General features: G+C 43.3%; 2 protein-coding genes across 3 annotated transcripts; one reads left to right on the top strand and one right to left on the bottom strand.

Moving 5' to 3' along the window:
- Positions 1–3,010: 3,010 nt before the first annotated feature.
- Positions 3,011–11,508, top strand: klhl22 (kelch-like family member 22). 2 transcript variants are annotated; one of them, XM_028578765.1, is made up of 7 exons: positions 3,011–3,817; positions 5,099–5,264; positions 5,359–5,670; positions 6,523–6,932; positions 8,560–8,752; positions 8,908–9,141; positions 10,038–11,508. In XM_028578765.1, the coding sequence occupies exons 1-7, from the start codon at positions 3,594–3,596 to the stop codon at positions 10,377–10,379; spliced, it is 1,881 nt and encodes a 626-aa protein (XP_028434566.1). In that variant the 5' UTR covers positions 3,011–3,593; the 3' UTR covers positions 10,380–11,508. The 2 variants fall into 2 exon arrangements, with proteins under 2 accessions (XP_028434566.1, XP_028434565.1); XM_028578764.1 differs by having other exon boundaries at positions 5,359–5,682.
- Positions 11,509–16,001: 4,493 nt separating this feature from the next.
- On the bottom strand, positions 16,002–21,000 carry tbx16 (T-box transcription factor 16). Its single transcript, XM_028578766.1, is given in 10 exon segments — positions 16,002–16,686; positions 16,689–16,851; positions 17,904–18,117; positions 18,206–18,291; positions 18,440–18,510; positions 18,608–18,754; positions 18,886–19,050; positions 19,738–19,840; positions 19,962–20,118; positions 20,272–21,000. Coding segments are annotated over 10 exon segments (1,431 nt in total). The 5' UTR covers positions 20,288–21,000; the 3' UTR covers positions 16,002–16,377.
- Positions 21,001–23,217: the final 2,217 nt, after the last annotated feature.

The following is a 23,217-nucleotide window of genomic DNA, read 5'->3' as shown; positions in this document are numbered from 1 at the left end:
ATACAGTAGACACAGTTCATTTCACACTGCTCCCATTCCTTTATAGACTGTCCCATTTTGAATTTTGACATGAACTCTTCAGTTTTGCCTTAGTATTGACTCTGCAGTAAAACTTTAAAAAAATATTTTCTATAAAAAGGCTGCTCAAATTTTACCTCTTACAGTCTAGATGCAAGTAATAATGGTGGTACAGTTTTTGTATGCTATATATTTGCTTCTCAAACCTAAGCTACACTAAAAGTAGCAGGTAGTTAGCATGGAAACCATCTTAGATGGGGTGGTGCAGGCAGAATGAATGGCACCGCCGGAGCTGTGCTTTCCCAAACTAATCAGTATTGTCCTCTGCTCTGCCCATTTCTTCTCTTATCATATGTATCATACAGGAGACATGCTGCTGAGCATGGCTGCTGAATTTGCTTTTTATCCCAGCAACCTGCTGCACTGCACTGTTCCTTGTTAGAGCCATTGTTCCCTTTCTACTCGGTAACTTTTCTCATCATATAATGGTCTCGTTCAGTATTTGTTTGAATGGAGATTAAATGCTTTAACAGTTGCAGGATGCTTATAAAAGCCCAAGGGCATGTATTGGTAAGTGCTGCAGCCAACATCCCTTTTGGAAGTCTGTTTGTAGTATAGATTGACAGTTAATTCTGTAAAAGCAGCCCACTTTGTTTTCATTTCTTTGTCATTTCTTCCTCCAGCCGCTGCCGCGCCTGCTGCACAGCCTTGTCATGATGAGAGGAGACGGTCCGCTGCTAATGTACTGGAATGCTCTACTCTCAATAATGGCAAAAACCAGGCTCTCTGTGACCTCCAGGAAGGTCCAACAAAAACAAAAATCATGCTTTCAGTCTGACGTCACAACAACAAGAGCAATTACACAATCCTAAACTTGATCACTAATTGATTACCGGTGATTATGTCACCCTAATCAGCAATGTCTGAACATTATTCTAAATTTATGGTGAGCCATTAAAAAGTGAAGTGTGCATTGGTGTGTGATATTCACTGCTAAGAAGGTATGACACCTTATATTAGAAAATAAAATCACAGAATAATTATAAAATTTCACAATAAAAGTCAGTCATCACGATGTATGTTTCTGGTAAACCAATACCTGTATGGGTACCATTAGCAAATTGAAATCTAACAAATGAAATGGTAGTATCACTTTTAGCAATAGCTTTAATGTCTGCCACTGGTTTATTTTTCTGGGTTATGACTGTTGCCATTGTAACACTGTGGATAATTGCAAAAAAAAGGGCACCCTGATAGCTCAGTTAGTAGAGAGGGCGCCCATATATAGAGGTTTACTCCTCGAAGCAGCGGGCCCCGGTTCGACTTGTGGCCCTTTGCTGCATGTCATTCCCCCCTCTCTCCCCTTTCATGTCTTCAGCTGTCCTGTCAAAATAAAGGCCGAAAACGCCCCAAAAAGAATCATTAAAAAATTAAGTTGTGACTTTGGCTGCAACTAACAGTTATTTTCATTATCTATTAATCTGCAAATAATCTAACCATTTGGTCTATAAAACTTCAGAAAATCGTTTAAAAAAAAATGCCAATCACAATTTCCCAAGGTGACGTTGTTTCTTTAAAAGAATATGTAATTAACAATTAACAACAATTAATTGATCGTGAACAGTTATTTTCCTGCCGACTGGCTTATCAAGACCATCACTTTGATGGAGTCACATTAGGTATGCAGTGTCTCAGCAGTGTGCATGTTTGTTGTTCAGGGAGCAGCAATAGGCTCTATGACTGAATTTCTTCAGCCACATGACAGATTTGTCAGGAGGAAAAGGGCCATTCTGCACCCAACACAAAAAGCCAGGGGAGCTTTCCCCCTTCATTTCCCCCTGTGCACGCCACTGCAATGTGTATTAGACTGGAAAATAAATCAAGTGATGGATTATTTCAACAGTGTTTTGCAAGTGGAAAAATCTCTACTCTTCGTGTCAGGAAATGATAAATGCAAATTGAAACCTCGGCAGAAGATGAATGAGATTGTAAAAACCAAGTAATATGGAAGCCTCAATTTTTATAAAAAAAAGAGCATCATGACCGGCTGCCTTAGAAAATCTATCAGGCAGCTTCACGCAGTTATCAGACAGTGGAAAATCAATCTGGAAAGTGTTTGATCAGATGGAGAACAAATATTGGAGGGGCAAAAATGATAAATTCAACAAACAGTTGGCAAGAAGGATAAATAATTACTTTAGACTTGAAACATCAAAGTTCTTCTAATTATTTGATTTTGTTGTGTCAAATAAATGTATTAAAGACAAAGATATATTGTGTATTTGTTGTTAAAAGAAACTTTATTTGTTTCGGAAAAGGTGAAATGTGCCAGTAAGTGGATATAGAACATAGTAATACCATATTGTACTCCATTACAAGTTAAAGTCACATATTTAGTACAGAAGTATTCTCTATCAAATCAAATGTATAATGTATCTGAAATAAATTCATTATTTGTGCAAAAAAATGCATGCATTAATTGGAATGTATCTAGTTTAGGTGGTTATTAGCCTAACTGCTATGTAATTAGTCTGTGTAGCAATTGAAAAATGCAAAATTTAAATAAAATAAAAATATTTACGCCTAAAAAGTAGTGTAGAGGTGTAAAGTTATAGAAACATGCAAATAGCCTACTAAAGTAAAGACCCAGTGCCTCAAATACTGGTGTATTTGTCTGACCAGTTAGAAATGGCCAGTTAGAAATGGCCTTTGAGACATTTGAGAAGGAAACAGCACCCTCTTGTGTTTACAGAAATAGTCACAATATCTAAACATTTGTTTAACTAAATACTCATTCATCAATAGAAATACTCAGAAACTAAACTAGGGATAAAAAAGAATAATGGCTCATTCTACCAACACCTTATGTTAAAAGACAAATTGAAACTGTCATATTATTTGCTTGCAAGTGTGACAGACGTCTCTGATTGGCTCTTTCTTAGAAACTGGGCGGGACAATACGACAGCAGTGACCAATAGTGTGCGAGCTAACTGCCCGACACCAAAAAGTAAACAGACTTGTTTTGATCTGTCAAAACATCATGCGACTGCTGTAGCAAAACGAATTGGGTGTCCTTGTGACTAAACTCTTTATATAAAACGGTTTGTATTTGATGATCGCGACGATATTTTCGAGCAGTCGTTGTGTTTGAATTTTTAAGTGTCTACGTTGCGGTTTTTATAGTGCGTTACAGCAGCTAGCAGGCTAACCAGCCGATAGCTTACTAGCTTATGCTCTTCACCGTTACAACTAACTTAACATTAGCGGACAGCGCAGTGGCAGCTAGCAGTTCGTCGAGGGAAGGACGTATGTAACTGACGTTATACTTTCATATCTTTGTAGATAAAGTTATCTCGTAAATTGCGTGTAGTATTTCTAACTACATCTGTAGCGTTACGTTACAAAGTGACATTTCAAGCAACCTTAACCACCCTTCTTTAGCCGCTAGCTGCCCAGCCTATTCCTACTTTTCCTGTATATTTCTCTACATGCCAACAGCAGAATGTGGCTCATATTAATAACAACAATGTGAAGGAATACGTAGAGTGGTGTTAGTACTAAACAGATCAAAGTGATGAAGCCTGAACATCAATACCCTGCCATGTCTGAGGAAGGAAAGCGGAGTCCTGGCCGCCTGAGCCGACAGACCTACAAAAGTTCAGCCCATTTCTGCAGCCTGCTGGACGGCCTCCTGGCTCTCAGAGAAAGTGGCATACTCTTTGATGTGGAGCTGCTGGTGGAGGGTCGAGCCATCAAAGCCCACCGTATACTTCTGGCAGCCTCTTGCGATTATTTTAGGTAAAACTCACAGCAGGGTTTCCTTGGTGCTTTACTTTCAGTTTCTTTATTATTCACTTACATTTGTCTTTAGAGCAGCACAGTATGTATATACCATTGTTATGACCGTGCTCCTAGGCCACAGCAAATACACCCCAGGGTAAACTTTTACTAAAATATACTTCCAAATCAGACAAAATTAAATGATCATTAAAGGGTGTGGTTGTCAGTATAGTCAGTGGTGTAAGTCTGCACGAGTGATGGGTGCATGGATGGATGTGCTAGGGATGTAACGATTACCGGCAAACCACGATAAAAATGTTGACGATAACAATTACCGTTTTCATTTCAAATATCATTATTATCAGGGTGGATTACCACGGTGCAGAAACCCTGTGTTTAATCCTTCCCAGCTTCATCCGAGTTGGCAGGCGCACTACGTAGCCTCCAACATGCATTTCTTGAAGTTGGAATCATGGCGGAAGGAGGAGATGACAACGCTAAGGACATTTATCACCCCTCTAAGAGGACTAAGTCTGAAGCATGGGCATATTTTAGCTAGTTATCCTGTCTGCAGAACGTGCAGGAAAAAAGTTGCTGCTAAAGGCAGCAATACGTCAAATCACCTGACTCATCTCCGTGACCATCACCCACAACACTTTTGAAAATACCACGATAATATTGAAAACCGTGATCATTTTGGCCACTATAACCGTGAGGTTACATTTTCATACCGTTACATCCCTAGATGTAAAGTGCAAACAAAGCACAAGGCTTAACGTTCTCAGGCACCATGCCTGAATTCAGGCATAGAGCAGTTTAAAATAATACTTGATTCAATACATTGTGCACATGTCCTCCAGGGCAGCATGTCAGACTCACAAATGGTTTCTTGCAAAGCATAAAGTTAACCCATGACAACATACCCAAACCACCAGAGAAACAGGGAGCGCTGGAACAGCAGCAGGCAGGCAGCGAGAGAACACAATAGCGCTGCAGCCAGACTTAAATAAAAAATGGATTCAACAAGTCAAATCGGCCCAAATGAACGCTGACGGCGCCTCCGACTGACCGAACACACCGAACAGACTCGGGTCACCGACCTCGCCACGCTGTCCGACGGCCGATAATTGGGTTGGTGTGTCAGTGCCTCAAGAGAAAGCCAGATGCTCCTGCTGCATGATATCCATGCAGCTAACCTGGGTCATTGTGGCCATGTGGTATGCATCTCATTGTCACTGGGCCACCAGGTAACCCCAACATAAGCCATTCAACAATATGTCACTCCCTGTTCTCCACTAGGGGAATGTTTGCTGGAGGCCTTCGCGAGACACAGCAAAAGGAGATCCCAATTCATGGAGTATCTTACATGGCCATGAAAAAAATACTCGACTACATCTACACTTCAGAGATCGAGTTAGACCTGGAGTGTGTGCAGGAAGTCCTGATAGCCGCCACACTAGTACAGGTAAGCTCTTTGTTGTTCTTTTCGCTAGGCTATGTCACGTTGTTCATCGTTGTATTTCCTTTAGTTAATCCGTGTCCTTTTTTGTGTTTTAAAGCTTGAGATTGTCATCGGCTTTTGCTGCGATTTCCTTTTCTCCTGGCTGGACGAGAGCAACATCTTAGAGGTCCACAATTTAGCTGATCTCTACGGACTGCAACAACTTAATGCCAAGATCCACTCCTACATCCTCAGGAACATTCAGACTTTGTCTCGCACCGACGTGTATCGAGAACTCTCCCAAGATGAAGTCTTCAGCGCGCTGAGCAGCGACGAGCTTCAGGTGAACAGCGAGAACGAGGTGTACGAGGCGGCTCTTCACTACCACTTCAGTCCGTTGCAGGTGGAAACTGACCAGGTGTACTTGCAGGTCAGTCCCAAGGTGTGTCTGCATTTTGTACTCCTCTCTTCATCTCCATCAGATACACACTATATACAGTACAGTCCAAAAGTTTGGACACACCTTCTCATTCAATGCGTTTCCTTTTTATTTTCATGACTATTTACATTGTAGATTCTCACTGAAGGCATCAAAACTATGAATGAACAAATATGAAATTATGTACTTAACAAAAAAAAGTGTGAAATAACCGAAAACATGTCTTATATTTTAGATTCTTCAAAGTAGCCACCCTTTGCTTTTTTATTAATAAGGGAAAAAAGTCCACTAATTAACCCTGACAAAGCACACCTGTGAAGTGAAAACCATTTCAGGTGACTACCTCATGAAGAACATGCAAACTGTAGCAGCTAGCAACGTGTCTCTCACAGAAATAGAGCATTTTCCGTGGTCAAACAAACCAGCCGCCGCTAACGTTGGAGACAGACACAGCAGAGCGAAGTCTCCGTGACAATGTCTAATTATTTCAAATGAAGTGAGCTGCTTTGACCATGGTGATGTGAGAAACGTGCACTATTCCAGAACACAGGACCTTCTTCCTGTATTTACTCCCTCGCTCCCGCCCCCCAGACACATCTGACCAATAAGCGGAGTGAACGTCCTCGCGCCGTTTTGTAGTGACGCATTTTTGGTACGCTTGGATTTTTCTCCGTGTGAAACGAAACCGAACCAAAGGGGGAAATCGCTCCGAGTCAACGGATTCGGACCAAAGCAAACAGAACTATAGGTGTGAAAACGCCCTCACTGTGCTTTAGTTGTACTCGCACACATCTTTTTATCAGCCTGAATTGCAATCAACTAATGTAACTTTTTGACCCAAAGGACAATCTCAAGATGCTCGATGCTGTGCGTTTCTGCCTAATTGAGAAGCAAGTGTTGCAGAGGCTGCATGGCCGACTGCACCAGTGTCCACTGAAGGATTGTGTGTCAGCCGCGCTGCGATACCACGAGCAGGAGATCTGGCAGCCCGTCCGGCAGAGTCCTCTCACCCAGCCACGCTCCACCTTCCACTGCATATTGGGCTTCGGGGGGATGTTCACCTCCAGCTCCCTCACAGAAAGCGAGCATTTGTTCCAGGTGTTCCACCCCAGCTGGGGGGAGTGGAGGACTCTCACTGCAGCTCACACCCCCCGAATGTCCAACCAGGGCATCGCTGTGCTCAACAACTTTGTGTATCTGATTGGAGGAGACAAGAACACCAGTGCGTTTTGCGCAGAGACCCGCTGCTGGAGGTGAGATCCCATCAGCAACTATTTTCATAAAAGAATAATCCGTCCAATATATTTTTTTTTTTTAATACAAAAAGCTAAAAAATGTAATTAATGTGACCGGATTATGTAGTGAGCAGAGGGTTTAACTGTTGAAAAAATAAGCCAGTGGATTCTATTGGACAAACTTTGTTACAGCGTCTCTGTTTGTTAACTACGACAAACATATCTTTGGCATTTCTGAACTGCAGTCACTGCAGTTCCCTATCGTCTGACATATTGGATTTGCAATAAGCTAATATTGGCTGATATGTAAGCCAAGCGGGCTCTGGTCTATACAGTAGAATGCCATTTCCTATGTCAACATGTTCTCAGATCGCTTGCTTTGTCTGACCAGCTGTTCAAAATCCAAAAGAAATTCAGCTGACACTGATATAAAACAGAAAAGCAGCAAATCCTCACATTTGAGAAGCTGGAACCAGCGAACGTGAGGCATTTTTAGCTTGATAAATGCTTTATTGCATTATCAAAATGAATGAACAACTAAACTTTGAGTGACTAAATTATAAGTGTTGTTTTTGGTGGTGTGAAACAAACATATGTTAAAAGTTACTTAAAGGGACAGTTCACTCCAAAATCAAAAATAACATATTTTTCCTGTCACCTGTAGTGCTTTTTTTTTATCAATCTAGATTGTTTTGGTCTAGTCCATATCCTCGATGTTTCACTTCCGGGATTGCTCCGTTTCTGACGAAAATTTCGCCAGATTTCACTCTTTTCGGCTGGATGTCCGTTACCTTCCGCTTCCTTTGTGTTGGCATTCAAAACTCCGGTGGATTTCTGAGGACTATGGTTAACTGCCCCCTCAGATCTCTGCAGGGTAAATCCTGACAGCTAGCTAGACTAGCTGTCCAATCTAAGTTTCCTGTTGCACGACTAAAACAACTTTTGTTCCACCAAAACAAGTTCCTTCCCGAGGCTATTTTGCGGCGGCTGCTTAGCACCGCCCGAGATGACTGTGATTGGTTTAAAGAAATGCCGATAAACCAGAGCACGTTTTTCTCCCATCCCAGAATGCTGTGTGGACCAGTCAGACTTTCCCCTGCGGCACATTTACATTCTGTTTTGTCACGAGCACACGCCTCTCGTCCATGAGCAGGCTTCCTTCTGCGCGGTTGTATGTTTACAGAGGGTGTAGTTTGGCAAAAAGAAAATAGTTTCTACATGAAACCCTCTTACAACCAGATCTGTGGATTATGTTGAGGAACTGGGTCAGGATTTCTGGAAAGAGACTTTGCTGTTGAGTTTTTCAAATTTTTCCAAGTGCCATCTAGTTCCGTTATATTGGAGAGAAGGCAGTCATCTCCACAGCCAATATCTCCAATACTAGGCAACTCACACCAAAACATTCTAGATTGATACTTAGAACTACAGGCAAGAGGAAAAATATGTATTTTGGGGTGAACTGTCCCTTTTTAACATATCTGTTGTGTTCCGATAGCGTGCTCATACGCGTGGTTGGTTCATATTTCAGTTGATTGTATCTATACTTTGACCGCAGCTTTTCTCCCTGCTGAATGCATTTTTTTTTTTTTTTTAAAGTCCTATTTTTCACTTCACCGTTTTGATCCTTCTGTCCATTCTTCCCCAGATATGACCCTCGTCACAACAGCTGGTGCTCCATCCAGCCTCTGCAACAGCAGCGGGCTGACCACTGCGTTTGTGTGATGGGCGGCCATATTTATGCCATTGGAGGACGGGACTACAGCACTGAACTGGAATCGGTGGAGCGCTACGACCCGCACTCCAACATGTGGGAATGGGTATCACCCCTAAAGAGAGAGGTATGAGAATGGCTCGAAGATGAAAACATTGCATGTCATACTGCTACCGTCCACACGATGGTGCTACATACCCACATGTGTGTTGTCGTACTGGGGGCTCTCCTGTTACACATAGCCAGGTACTTCTTTTAATACTCGTCTAACCTTCCCTCCAGATTTACGCCCACGCTGGAGCAGTGTTGGGCGACAAAATGTACATAACATGCGGGCGCCGAGGAATGGCCTACCTCAGAGAGACCTACTGCTTTGACCCGGCGGCCAATCATTGGACAGGATGTGCTGAGGGGCCGGTGGAGCGAGCGTGGCATGGCACGGCTGCGGTTAATGGACGCATTTATGTTATCGGCGGAAGCAACGACGAGCGTGGATATCGGCGGGATGTCCTGAAGGTACAACGGCACAAGTCGTCAGAGTTTAGTGTTGCACGATGAAGGAGGTCCCACAGTCTCTTTCAGTTTGAAATGGTGCCTGGTGGACATTTTTCATCTTTACACATACAGATGTTCTTGCATTTTGACATATTTCTTGTTTGTCGATTTTCTATTTTTTTTTTTTTTTTTTTTTGCCTCAAAGTGCCCTAACTTCTCTCACTCCTCTATATCTTACATATTTAAATGATAGAATATCCTATAGTTTATTGATTCTAATGTTATTTTACCTCCTGATGAATGCCCTTTGTGAGCTAAAAAGCTGGTGGTTGCCTTATTGCAGGGTTCTTCAACGTTTTTTAAGTCAAGGACCCCTTAACTGAGAGAGATGGATCAGGGACCCCCCCCCCCCCCCCACTACTATATATGTATAAAATAAAGTTGCATATTAAACTGGGCTTACAATAATGTGCGGGCAGCCTAAAGCCTTGATACATACCTTTTGAGTGCATAGAATATTAAAATTTAAATAATAATTTACACAATTTTATAAATCATCTTTTAATGTTAAACATACATACTGTATGTGTAGGTGGCTACCTTAGTGACTACCTCACTGATAGGCCAGTAAGCCCATATCATCAATTGGCTTTCTTTCACAAATAGGCTGATTTATATTTGCTAATACTACTACTGTTGGATTCATGTTAAGACATTTTAGTTTTTGAAAAATAACTTCAAAAAAATAATAATTTGGTGCTCTGAGGACCCCACTAGGGGTCCTGGACCCCCTGGTGAAGATCTCTGCCTTATTGAATTAAGTAGGAGCCAGAGCAGTGCCTTTTGTCACAAGGCATTAATGTTTGGACAGCACTTTTATGAAACAGACCAATTAGTTTCCCCTTTTTTCTTTTCAGGTGGCGTGCTTTAACCCCGAAGCCGGCTCTTGGTCTCTACTGACCCCCCTCCCCGCGGGACATGGAGAACCCGGCATAGCTGTGCTGGACAGTCGCATCTACGTCCTGGGAGGACGCTCGCACGACAAAGGCAACAGGATGAAATACGTTCACGCGTTGAACACCGACGCCGACGAGTGGGAGGACGAGACGGCGTTCAAGGAGCGCGTCTCGGGCCTGGCGGCCTGCGTGGCGCTCATGCCCCCCGCTGTGATCGCACAGGCCAGGAGCTGGGAGCAGCGCACCAAGGCTTCATGGGAGGACGTGGACTTGGACAACTCGGGGGACTCCAGTGAGGATTGAAGCAGCTGTTGTGAACTGAATGTCTGAGCACTGGAGACGCCGACTGGAGTACCTGGAGGAATTTCTTCTTTTTTTTGCAGCAGCAGCAGCAGCATCGCTTCCACGTTGCACGTTGACCACTTTGAGTGCCTCGGGAACCAAAGTGTCATTCCGGACCTTTGCACACTTTTTGTTACTTTTCAAATATCTTCTTAGATAATTATACTCTGCCCCATTGAGTCTCAGCTAAAAATGCTACTGTTTGTCGCATTATTAGAGTCATTATTACCTGTCACTGTAGCTGCCTCCGCATTGTTTATCATAGAGAGAATTTCTTCCATATCTTCAAGTGACAGAAAGCAGCAAAGACTGCTGGCTATGCAATAACATGGTAATATGGAGCGCTCTCATCAGACTTTAGTTCCTATCTCTCCTCTCTAGCAGCTACTGGTTGTTGCCAGGAACTCCCGACGGAGTTATCTTCCCTTCCAAACTACTGAGTAATCATTAACTTGTTCAATTTTAACACTGTGCCTTGTTTTTGTGGTTACATCCTGACCTTTTGTTGTGACATTTTTTACATTTCAGTGTATTCTGTGGGTGGAGAGGGAGCCTTGGGTCCTGTGCCTCGCTCGGACATCACAATTTGTTGAATAATTTTTTTTTTTTTTTAAATTGATTTGACTGATGAGGCGCTGGTGCAGCAGGTTGTAGTACATAATGTTGCCATGTCTGTAAAGGATTTCTCGACTTTTTTTTTTGTGTGATGACAAACCAAACCACGGTCGTATATTTTGTTGTGTCCTGTCATTGGTCTTTACCGAATATGTTATTCCATTACTGAATCCAAAGAGCACAATGTCGAGTAGTTTTAGAATGTTTCTGTTTGTCGAGTCGAGCTTTTGCTCCACGCTTCAGCTTGTTGCCTCTTCTTACGCTGTTTAATAGACGCATTCAAGAAGCTTAATGACACGTCCGCTCCACTGTGTATCCTTTTCCTTTTCGTCATTGGAAGAAGAAAAAAAAAAACTCGAAAGTGTACTTTTCTTTTTCCTATAATGAGAGTTACGTCTTAAGAAAAACAAATGCAGTGTATTAAAACAAACCGTCACACAAGATATGCAAACTTTAATAAAGATGGTAATATATGGCTTTCGTCATGTGTGTGCATGCTAGTTGGTGCCAGGGCCGTATAGCTATCATCGAGGGCATGTGGTGTGTATATATTTTGTTTTTGAATATTCAACTTCTTTTAGTTCAACAAAATAATCTAAGGATTCCGTATCTCTCCATCAGAAATGCATTCCTGGCAGCGTCGAGAAGGCTTTGAAACGCCATTTAGCCTTCATGTTGGGAAATGAAATGCTTCATTTCCTTTTACTTCATGTAAGTACGTATTTCATAAACAGTTTCATGCAGTCTAGTGCTAATTACAGGGAAAATAGGAGAGAGTTCTGACAGTTGAGTTAGTTGTCTTGAGTTTATAAGCACTTGTTGATTTCCAAAGAACTGCTCCATTTAAATGCACCTGGCAGGATGTGTAAATGCACAGCTAACTCAATTAATCCAAAGTCCATTTTCAGACACTTGTTGAGCGTGTTGGGGTGAGGGCCTCGACTCGTGACCTCAGTGATCCTAAAATCCTTGCTGTGACAATAGTTGGGGGGTTTTACTCTGCATGAAAGGTCATGTTGCTGTAACAGAAAAGCTCCACTGATGGCCATCTTCCTGGTTGCTGCCTCGTGTCTTTTATTCCGCCCCAGTCTCTGCCAGTTCCTCTCCATTTGGCCCTCCACTCCGTCAGCTTTATGAAGGCTGACTGCTGCTTTCCTCTCCGACGTCCGTTTCATCTACATCTGTTACCCCCCGGCCAGCCCTAAGTGAGTGCCCCCCTCTCCTCCCCCCCCCTCTCTGTTTCACACTATTGTGCCAGCCCCCACCAAGTTGTCTGGTGGGATGTGCTGACACTAGCGCTGGACATCCAGGATCAACAATCTGCTGCGTTTATGCCTCTTTTTCATTCTAGAGTTGTACTAATACCACCCGGGGGATACTTCAGACATATGTCATGCACTTAACCACGTCAGCGGCCTTTACAGGCATCTGAGTGCAGGTCGATCTGGTGCTCTTTGCCGGACCCATTATCAGAGCAATTAAAAGGCCCCAAATTACCCATTGATGTAGAGCTATGCAGATTAAACCCAGTGGAGTTGTGGGTGTGTGTGTGTGTGTGTGTGTGTGGATGTGTGTCGAGGGAATTTTACTAAGTGCTCACTCTCATTCTTGTTTCTCCCCCTGCTGTGTAGAAGAGCAGGAGGACACCCCCACCCCCACACCCCGAGACGTACAGTAGGCAACATGACATGTACATTGAGTGCAACACGTTTGGCATCAACAGAACACGTAATATGCAGTATACTACTACTATACTATTTTAGTGTGATGTAGACCAGTTTTTTCAATGATGTACCCCTTTTGAATTGTTTCTTTAAGCCAAGTACCCCCTGACCAGCGCTAATCATTTTTGGTAGAAAAAGGTCTATATAAAGAGGAACAGTACAGTGCTGTCAGCGATAGATTTTCTAAACAACAGCCTTGGGAAAAAGATGGTAGAAAGAAGAAAGGAAGTAGCCTAAGGCAAGAATAGGTCGAAAAAAATGATCAAAAACTTCAAAAACAGTGACATAACTTTGAAAAAAGTGAGAAACTTCTCCTAGAGAAACTGTAGAAGGAAGGAAGGCAAGAATAGGTCCAAAGAAGGCGACACAAATGTCACATTTGTCACACAAAAAAAGTACATAAAGAGGAACACTGTTCTGGACAACAGCCTTGTATCTATTGAAAATGTTGTTAAATATGTCACGTACCCGCTACAATCTTCCAAAGTACCCCTAGGGGTACACGTAGACGATCAAATAGCATCAGCATAAAGTGATGTGGTGCTAGCAGTTAACCCAAAAGGACAGGATGTCCATTCCAAGCTGTTGCCTCTTCAGAAAACGCCCCCCATCGCCCCCCTCTTTCAAACCCCTGCCCTTAGAAAAGATACACTCAGTTATCCAAGATCTACTGTGATTGATAACCATCTAAAATATACCACTGATATTCCCTCTGATGCAGACGCTGACTCTTTTTTTATATGCTGTATTCTCATCTATCCAGACAAACGCGGTTTACCGAACACATTGCAGCTGATAACAGACTCCATTGCCATTTTGTTTCCATTTTTTTTCATTCATTTGACTATGATGACATCGAGCAAGAGGTCTGGAACCCAGCTATGACAAATCCCACCTAAAAGAAAAAGGTTGATAAAGGTTTCACATTGTTTTTGTTTTTTTACATCTTTAAATCACACTTCTACCATCACACACACAATAGACAAGCACACCGTTATTAAACATTAAACTTATAAAACTTATAAAATATAAAATAAGTACACATTAATACAAAAGGTTGTGCTTCCAAGCACGGTTTTCATATTCTGAAAACCTAATCGTATCAAAATACTTCTTCAGATCAGTTTTGATATGAGGGAGAGGAGTCTAACTGATACCACATTTTAATTCACGAAATTAAGAAATGAACGACTAATTATCATATATATGCTCCATGTTATTATGAAGAATATCAGAGAAAACTTTTTTAAAGGGAAAGCAAAAATGAAAACGTACACTTGAGTTTAGTCGGACAAAACCGGTCGAGCGGGATAGTTTTGAAAAATCTCACCTTAAACGGTTAGTAAAGGACAAGATCCAAACTTTTTTCCAAGGTTTGTTTTTAGCTATCCAACTAGAAAAAATAAATAAATACACAAGTGACAATATCTTGTTGAAAAATGCGACCAAAAGATTTATCATCTAAATACTCCGGTGACGTCGCTGGCTTTACGCAAATTTAAATGTAGCTCTATTTTGTATTGTGCACTGACAGATATTAGAGCTGCTTTTGTCTGTAAATACAGATTATATGCATAAATGAAGTGGGGACTAACATTCCGTATGCATTATTACTGTATGATCACTGTGGCAAAAGCTCGCTGTTTCTCCAGCTTCGGTCAGTACAAGGCAGGATTAACCGGGAGACTTCTTCTAAACGAGGGCACACTTCCAACTTTGCGTGGAATACCTGCAGAACAGCTACATGTAAGTAGTTCTATACAATTTCTTTTGTAGGGTGAACTTGTGTGTGTTGTAGCAGTGTTTGGCCATTGAGAACGAGGCGGCTAACCGCTAACAGCGCTAGCTTCTAGCTAGTAGTCCTTGACCTGCTAATGCACATGTGCGACTCCCAAAAAAAATGGGACAGAAGTTGAGATGTCTCACTCTGTGGCTAAAACAGAGAGCTCAACACACGGGTGAAAAGAGGAGCTGCAGCAATGTGAAGTACAACAAAAAGATGGTGTTTTTTGAAAATTAAACCACGTAAACCTATTCTGGTACAAGCTCAAAATACATTTATGAACCTGAAAATGAGCATAATATGAGCACTTTAATATTTAGCCTTTGATGATTTTATTTTCCTACTTCCTTACTTTCCTTAATATGATTCATTCGTTATTGGGTTTAATCAAACAGATGTCTTCTGGGAATTATACAATCTCATAACATCTCAGAATTTGAGCTTCATCATGCAGTACAGATTCCTGTATACTGTAGATCTCTCTTTTCTTATCCTCATTCAAATGAGTGAATGAAAGTGTGTAACATAGAGGTGGGGAAGCCTGAGCTTGGACATAGTGCTTTAAGAAGATAATGACTCACACTGAGTAAAGTCCACACCACTCCACAATTGTTCCTGAAGGATGACCCCCCCACACACCCCCCCGCCTTTACAACAGTCATTAGCAGCTCATCTCCACCCAGGGTGGAGGTGATGGGCCCGACCTCTGTTTTTCAGCTGTGAAAAGGAGTCAACAGCCCCCCATTTTCATGCTTTTTAAGGCCCATTGAGATGGAGATTGAGAGTCGTGCAGTGCTTTATGATGCCTGTGGGTAAACCTCAGCAGGTGAGCCGGAGTCACAGTAACACAATGTCTTTAATGCATGCTGGGCCTGTCGAAACTACAGAGTGGCCCTCGTTACGTCAACAAAGAGGAAATACAAACAAACGCCACCAAAGGAAGGGCCGCTTATCAGAGCTGGCCACCGACAAAGCATGCAGATGTGGACTCGCAAACAAAGACGCTTTTTTTACAAACTTTCCTCGTTCATTCAGTAGGCTAAACTTGCAGTGTGCAGAACACGGATTGGATGAAATCTAAAATTGCACACAGGGAATTTAAAACTTCACGGCTTGTCCAGCCAATGGATGATATGAAGGCCTGGGTAGGAATCAGAGGGTTGGTAATAATAACGGTGTATTACAATTTGTTTGAATGTAAGTAAAGTGTGTAAAAATGAGTAAAGGGAACTACTATTTTACACCACCCATCTGTGTTTCAATACATTTTTATTACAGTTGGATAAGCCAAAAGTTATATCTTATATATAAACTACAATGTTCTACCTTTGTTTTAGTAATAGATGGCAAAGATGAAATATATTTTCTCTTACACAAACAAGACATCCAATCACGTTCCTTTAAAGTTTTTATTCCCAGATCACATCACAATTTGAAGACAGACATGAATTGCACACTTAATGTTTTACTCTCTTTTACAAAAATAATATTTAAACTTGGCAGATGAGATGAAATACAAAATAAATAGACATTTCAACGGTAAAACCATCAAACAGTGTGGCGTAGCACGCTTTGCTTTCAGTCAGCAGAACTGACGGTCTGAAACCTGCCGGTGCGAACAGAAGGCAGCGACAGACGTCTCCTTATACTTCTTCACTTTTTTTCTACTGTTGTGGCGTGGCCTCTGGCCCCCAGCCGTCCCTCTCTGGGCATGCATTCTCACAGCTGGGAGCGCTGGCTCAGCAGTCTGGCAAGATGGCGGCGGCGGCGCAGCAGCAGCAGCAGCTGCATGGGTAAAAGTCTCTCAGTCAGTTAGCATTGAACACTGAAGCTCCCTTCACCAGCAGGAGTAAGAGAACAGCGGGTACTGGCTCCACTCGGCCACGTTGCCATGGTGATAGCCGTGGTGCACAGCTTGAGTGCTGTAGTCAGTTGTCAGGTGTGGGGGGGGAGGAGGAGGGTGGGGATACTGGGCCGGCCCGGCTCCGCTCCACTGGCCCAGGGGCTGCTCGCCACCGTACGGGCTGTAGATGTGGTGGCCGATCACCGCCGGCTTGCCGGCCTGGGCCATGGTCATGTTGAGGACCCCCGGGTAGTCCTGTGTGGCAGGGAGGGGGGGGGGTGGTGGTGGTGGTGGTGGGGCCCGCACGAGGAAGGGCCAACCTCATGCGTACGCGGCTTTGAGGGGTCGTGATCGGGGACGGTGGCCACATCGGGGACTCGGGACTCAAAGCTGCTGCGTCCCGACCCGCTGCTGCTGCTGCTGCCGACGCTGGAGGAGGGGGAGGGAGACTTCCCGTACTCGTGGAACCTGAGGAGCAAAAGATTAAAAAAAAAAAAAAAAAAAAAAAAAAAAAGGTGGTCATGGTTCTGTTCATCAAGACATTATGTGGCATAACTTTAAACTTCAAACCTCTAATATTGACTGTTCATTTGTGTATATCCTACCGTCTACTTTATTCCCTTATAATGCCCATATTTAATGCTGTATTTTTTTTTTTACTTTATCCTTGCACTGCTATATAGTTTTTATATTACTACGTCTACATTATTCTCTTATATTGTCCATATTTAATGCTGGTCTCTAGACCTTGTACTATTGGAGTTATTTTCACTACCACCATGACACACACCAGTCCCTCCAGAAAAACGCGATTATGCGATTGCATAATTCAATGCATTTTTTTCAAATACGCCGCACTTTCGCCGCATAAATTGCCGATTTCCACGCAAAATATGCGGGGCATGCATGATTTCATAATCCCCGCATTTTCCTTTTCACATATATCTTAGCAGAAAGTTGAAAATGTTGCGTTTACTTCACACAAGAGCAGCAGTTTTCCCCTGTTGCCATGGGAACGTTACAAAGTGACGTAATTACGGGACATGAACATCATCGAAACGCTCTTTTTCATCAAACTATAAACTATTTGCAAGTTCCTGCAATTTTTGCAAGTTCCGGCAATTTCATCGCATGAAATTGCATAAATATCCCGCATATTCCATTGCATTTTTTAAGAAAATGTGCCGCATAATCAAGGATTTTTGCCCGCAACTATCACAAAAAAACATTTTTCTGGAAGGACTGACACACTCTCATAGAGCACCTTACCATGCATACTGAATCACAGGGTCAGTCCTTGCCTTGTCACTGCATGCGTCTCATGCTTATACATCCCTTAGTACATTCATCTGGATTGTTTATTGTCCATATTAGTCATGTGGATTTGTTATTTTATCATCCTGTTTATGATGTATGTTGTGTGTAATGTCTTTAAGCTACTGGGACCATGAATTTCCCCCTTGGTGGATCAATAAAGTATCTATCTATCTATCTATCTATCTATCTATCTAGGTATTCACCTGTACGGCTGGTAGGAAGCCGGAGCAGGAACGAGCTGCTCCGTGTTGTATATGTCCCTGGGCTCCGCCCCGGCGGGGGACTCTGTCCTCACACTGGGCTCCCTGTCAGCAGCCCATGGGGAGTAACGCTCCTCTTTGACGCCATCGACCTCTTTCCTTTTGGGCAGGTCTCCTTCCTCTCCGTCGTAACCCTCATAGGATGACCGGCAGAAATCTGAGAAGTCGCAGATCAGTTAGATCGGCATTCGGAGTTCAGGACAAGAAAGTGAAAACATCGACGAGGAGCAGGAGGAAATCTGTACCTGTCGGACTGTCCTCGGAGTCCCTGATCAAAGCGCCTGACGTCTTGGCTCGTTTCTCCAGGCAGGCTGGGGTCTTGTTTGAACGCCTGCAGAGGAACATCCGGTTGTATTAAAACAATTTCAATACAATCTGCTGCAAAAGAAATATGTAGATCCTCCCCCACCTCATTAAAGCAACCAAACGGGAATATTTGCTATGATCTGTACCTGCACGTGACTGGTGTTAACACCCACCTTTTTTTAGTAGTGCCTTCATCCCGGAAACCTTTTGCAAATGGGTTGTGGTCGATCTTCAGCTTTGTGATCTGTAGGCGGGGAAATCAAATCAGTTTCAAATCTCCGTAACGTGTAACATCCCGCATTTGCGTTGTTTTTTTTTTTTGCCGTGATAGAAAAACCGACCTTGGTGTTCTGGTACGCTGTGACCGCTGTGAAGGAAGTCTCGGGGAAGGTGAAGGTCTGGAAAACACTCCAGCGAACGCTGAACAGGTCGTCGGCCTGCACGATGTGGAAGCGCGGGTGGTAGCGATGCATGGAGTGCAAAATGATCTGCAGATAGGAAGAGGGGGATTTATTCAGACATTTAGTATGCGCTTTGCCGCTGCCAAAGTGTTACCAGTTCACAGCAAAAAAAAAGAAAGTTGGTAGTTAGGCAGCCCATTTCGAGTGCTCTTACTTACATGGCCGTGTTGGTCCAGTGTGTTGTTGGTGAGCTTGAGCTTGAGGAAGGAGACGGACTGCTTCATCCAGTGGCTCCCCGGGGCCGGAGAGTCGGGGTGGAGGTAGGTCCTGCAGGGAGGCTGGGGCTCCGCTTTCCCTGCCACCTCCCATTTCTCTTTATTCCACTGTAGGAAGGAGACAGATAAGTCAGTCACTCAGTCTGTCTGTCTGTCTGTCTGTCTGTGACAGAGAGGAGCTTCATCTTCTTCCCCTTCCCACAGAGCGAGAAGACGACGACAAGAGTGGAGAGTGACTACTGGCCAGTACCACCCACGGAGATAGGGGGGGGGTAGTACAGTGGGCTCCCAGCAGGGGATAGAAAAACAGGAAGAGATAGCACCCCTTTGATGTACAATGTCAGGAGAGAGGGAGGGGGGGGAGGGGGTGATAAACAGGGGGTGTCTTGTCTGGAGATACTGGTAGCCACTGAGGGATATCTACAGCCAAAGGCCATGGCTGTGGTAAGTCAAGGCTACTTTATACTGTTGGAAATGAAAAGCTTAAAAAAAAGTGCTGATATCAACATGAGACTTATTCATAAGTGACGGAAAAATGGCTTTTGGGTCTATTTCAGATGATAAATTCTAAGTATTCTTCAATCCACTTTCATTTTCTTAGAGAACATCTTCTAATAGCAGGTTATTAAATCTCCACATTTTAGATTTCTTTTTCTTCATTTCAGAGTGAGAAGAGTTTCCAAGGAGACCATTGCATGGCCCGATATAGAGATTTCTTCATAGCTTCATACATTTTTTTTTAGGACGAAAAAAAATATTCTAAACAAGAGTAAGAAAAATAACAGCTGTCCTTACCTTATACCTGAAACCATCCACAGGGACCATGTCAACCAGTAAGATGTACTTGGCGCATGGAATAAGGCCGGACAGATTAATCTTACAGTGTGGAAACATCCTCCTGGAAAACACAGGAGGAGACACGTGAGAAAAATAAAAAATAAATAAGCAAATGCAGCAACAGCAGACACTACTTTCCCAAACATTTTGCATTATTAAAAGTCATTTTTCTGTCGTCTTACCGGCCCGGTTTCGTGATAATCATCTCTGTTCCTATTTCATGGAAGTTCTTCCAGAGTTCAGGGTCCTCCAGAGTCATCCTCATGTTGCCCTGGAGATAGGCATCGGGGCCAGCAGCCATGGAGGAGGGAGGAGGGCCGCTGAAGTTGGGCTTAAAGTCTAAAAGTAAACAAGAATCATTGCGGCCACATGCATCAGTAAAAGTTCAGCTCAGGTACGGAGAAAAACAACTCAAGGTGAAACTGGTGGGAAATTGGGAGTTGCGGATTGAAAAGCACAGTGTAAATCCAGTGGAAGTCTGTCAGCACTCACCTCTGATGGACTGCATTGTTCAGTAAGTAGCACAGGAGAAGCTTGAAAAAGCCTCATGCACTGAGGACCAACAGGCAATCCAAGTATCCGTGATATCCACGTGTTTCTTCAGCTCTGCTCTCCCTCCTCGATCTCCTGGCTCACGTGTGAGAATAAAAAATAAAAAAAAGGAAATCCAGCAGCTCAGGGAGTCAGGAGGTTAAGTCAGTCTTGTTGCAGCAGATGTTTCAGAGATCACGAGTCCTGCAAGAATGGGTGACCATGACTTTTAAGGGGAGCCCTTGAGTGGGTGGGGTCAAGAGAGCCATTCCCAGGCTTTGAAGTGGCACAATGATGAGTCAGAGCCCCGCTGTGATTGGAGGGCGCTGGAAATCAAAGAGACTTAACAGAGCCTTGATACCGTCCCCACAGGAAGGGGGACGGAGGAAATGCGTCTTTATTAACTGCTAAGAGACTTTAAAACAAATATGGACGCACTTCTCTGCTGCAGATCGGGGCTCGCAAGCCAGCGGCACCAGAATCTGTGTAAATATCATTCACACAGATATAACCGCACACACAACAAAACGACATTTAGTGTGTTTGTGGTAAATACCCAATATAATACAATTAAAGCGGGTGAGAAATACAATGGAGGGTACGTTTCTAAATGAGAGAATCAGTGTTTTCTGCACTGGAGAAGTTGTTTTCTATGATATTTTTAAAATAATAATTATGTTAAATAAAAAGAGATTAATTCAAAACATGTACATGTCAGTACAGGCAAGAGAACCAACACAAACAAAAATCCTCAGCAAACATATCTTTCAAAATGATAGTAAATTATTCAAATAAGGATTTCTATGTTCTGGTCCTTACCCCTTTTTTATTCTTTATACTTTAAGTTAAATTAAAAACAAATTCTTATAATTGAATTGTCTTAATGTAATATATTTCATATCTTATATAAAAAATAATGTAAGTATAACCTTCATTCTTACACTAACGATTGCACATTTATATTGATCTAAAATTAGATGAAAAATAAAAGACCATTTTCAAATATATGATCACTTTTACACTTTTTCTACACCACCAGCTTTCTCCATAATAGAAATTAAGCAGTGGGCGTAAACCCATAATGGTGTAATGATAACATGCACACTTTCTGCAGGTAACTTTTACCTGGGGGCGTTCCTCTGGCAGGCTGTGGGTGGGGGTGGGGGATGGGGGGTGGAGGGGGGTGTGTATTGGGGTTGTCTAGACAGGCCCATGCTCTGATAGATAATCTCATTAGGCTAGTTTCCCTTGAAGGAGCTAGTTTCTGCATGCGGAGAAAGCCTTGTGTATAGGCAGGCAATTAACAGCCAGTTAGCACCACAAGCCCAAGTCGGCCTTGAATGGGACAGGAGGGTGTCTGAGAATAAAGACCCGCCCGCGACAACCCCGGGCCGTCCTCCCACCGTCCACATCCAGGCTTAAATCCAGGCCTGTCTCTGCCTGGCTCGTGCCACGTTACCACCAGCTTGAAAAACAAATGCTAAAAGACTGCGGGCATTAGCATAGAGGAACAAAATTAGACCACAGTCCTCCTGTTGCTTCCACTGACGTGGAACATTTGAACTGAGGTGACTCTCACATCTCATTCAACACTCTTTTCTAGCATGGACACACCACTTCCACTGACATTTCTCATTGTATTCTCATGTCTGCATACAGTGACTTCTGTAAGCTCAGCTCCCTGACACCCACGCACAAAGGTCTGCTTCTGTCTACCTGTATGGTTATTACAGTTTAAACACTGAAGCCATATGCAATACGTGATCTGGAATAGGGCTGAACCATTTTGAGATGACATCTAATGGCGATTATTTTTGACTGATACTGCAACGGCGATATGATTTGCGTGTTAACGGTTATTTTTTTTTTTACATCATTATTCTCATTTTCAGAATTTTTTGCAGGGATCTGTACCAAACATATTTTTCCTAAGTCTGTAAGAATAGGATGTGTATGCGAGGACTGCTGTGCACAGTGGCAATATTACATTTAAAATGATATTTTGACACACATTTAGCCTTTAACAAACATCTGCTGCCTTGTGTTGAGATTTTGATGAAATTCGGATTCTAACTGTTCGGCCCTAATGTAGAATTTTAAAAGCAATCGTTTGCATAGCCGAAAACGCTTAAACGAGTTGTAAAGGTTGCACAGCCCTCCGTAGAATCAGCAGCTAAGTGAGCACAAACGTTCTGCTAGAAAAGTCTTCCCTGTGAAAATATTGACTAGCCTCTTTAAAGCTCCTGTGCGGGGGTCGATGCAGGATAAAAAGACAAAGGGTAATAACATTGGGCTTTTAATGACGCACTTAAAGATGCAGAGATCTCTGTACGATCATCATGTTAAACGCCCTGCGCCCCCCGTCTGTGGAGCTTGGTGGCACAACATTGGCCTTGAGGAAGTGCGATGTGTTTTTACCCTCCTTATGTGAAACCAACTGTTGTCGAGGAGTTATTAATCACAGGTTCAGCGTGGCTCTCCTCACTTAGCACTTAGCCAGCTCCTCGGGGGCCCTGCGCTTGGGGGCGGGGGGGCACTCTGTGACTGTTTCACAGGGGCAGAGGAGTCACACGGCTCTGTGAGTAGTTTTGGGGAGGAAGACGCTGCGAGAAATAAAGACATTTCGATGATGAGTCCTCTGCGGGTCACTGCAGCCGGGGCAGGGGAGTGTGACGCTGTCTGACTCTGAGCTGAGGTGTACGTTTCAGCAGCGGCAGTGTCAATCTCATTACGCACGCACACACACACACATACCGGGTCTGGAGGCGACAGGTGTGACTGGTAAAGGCCTCGGTGCATGGCCTGGGGACAGACGTCAGGGGTGGTCAGCCAGCCTGGGGGCGATCTGGACAGGATGGCACATCAGGGAGGTCATCAGGAGAAGGTTTATACGCACTGCTTCCCAAA

The sequence above is a fragment of the Perca flavescens genome, chromosome 5 (genome assembly GCF_004354835.1).
Source record: "Perca flavescens isolate YP-PL-M2 chromosome 5, PFLA_1.0, whole genome shotgun sequence".
Lineage (NCBI taxonomy): Eukaryota > Metazoa > Chordata > Actinopteri > Perciformes > Percidae > Perca > Perca flavescens.
The sequence above is the reverse complement of the archived record's forward strand: the minus strand, read 5'-3'. Positions and strand labels throughout refer to the sequence as shown.

What these genes read in the sequence shown, in the direction of transcription:
- klhl22 (XM_028578764.1), top strand. Translation starts at nt 3,594, where the DNA reads ATGAAGCCTGAACATCAATACCCTGCCATGTCTGAGGAAGGAAAGCGG. An exon ending in TAGCCGCCACACTAGTACAG is followed by an intron (nt 5,265 to 5,358) that starts GTAAGCTCTTTG and finishes TGTGTTTTAAAG; the next exon opens with CTTGAGATTGTCATCGGCTT. An exon ending in ATCGGCGGGATGTCCTGAAG is followed by an intron (nt 9,142 to 10,037) that starts GTACAACGGCAC and finishes TTTTCTTTTCAG; the next exon opens with GTGGCGTGCTTTAACCCCGA.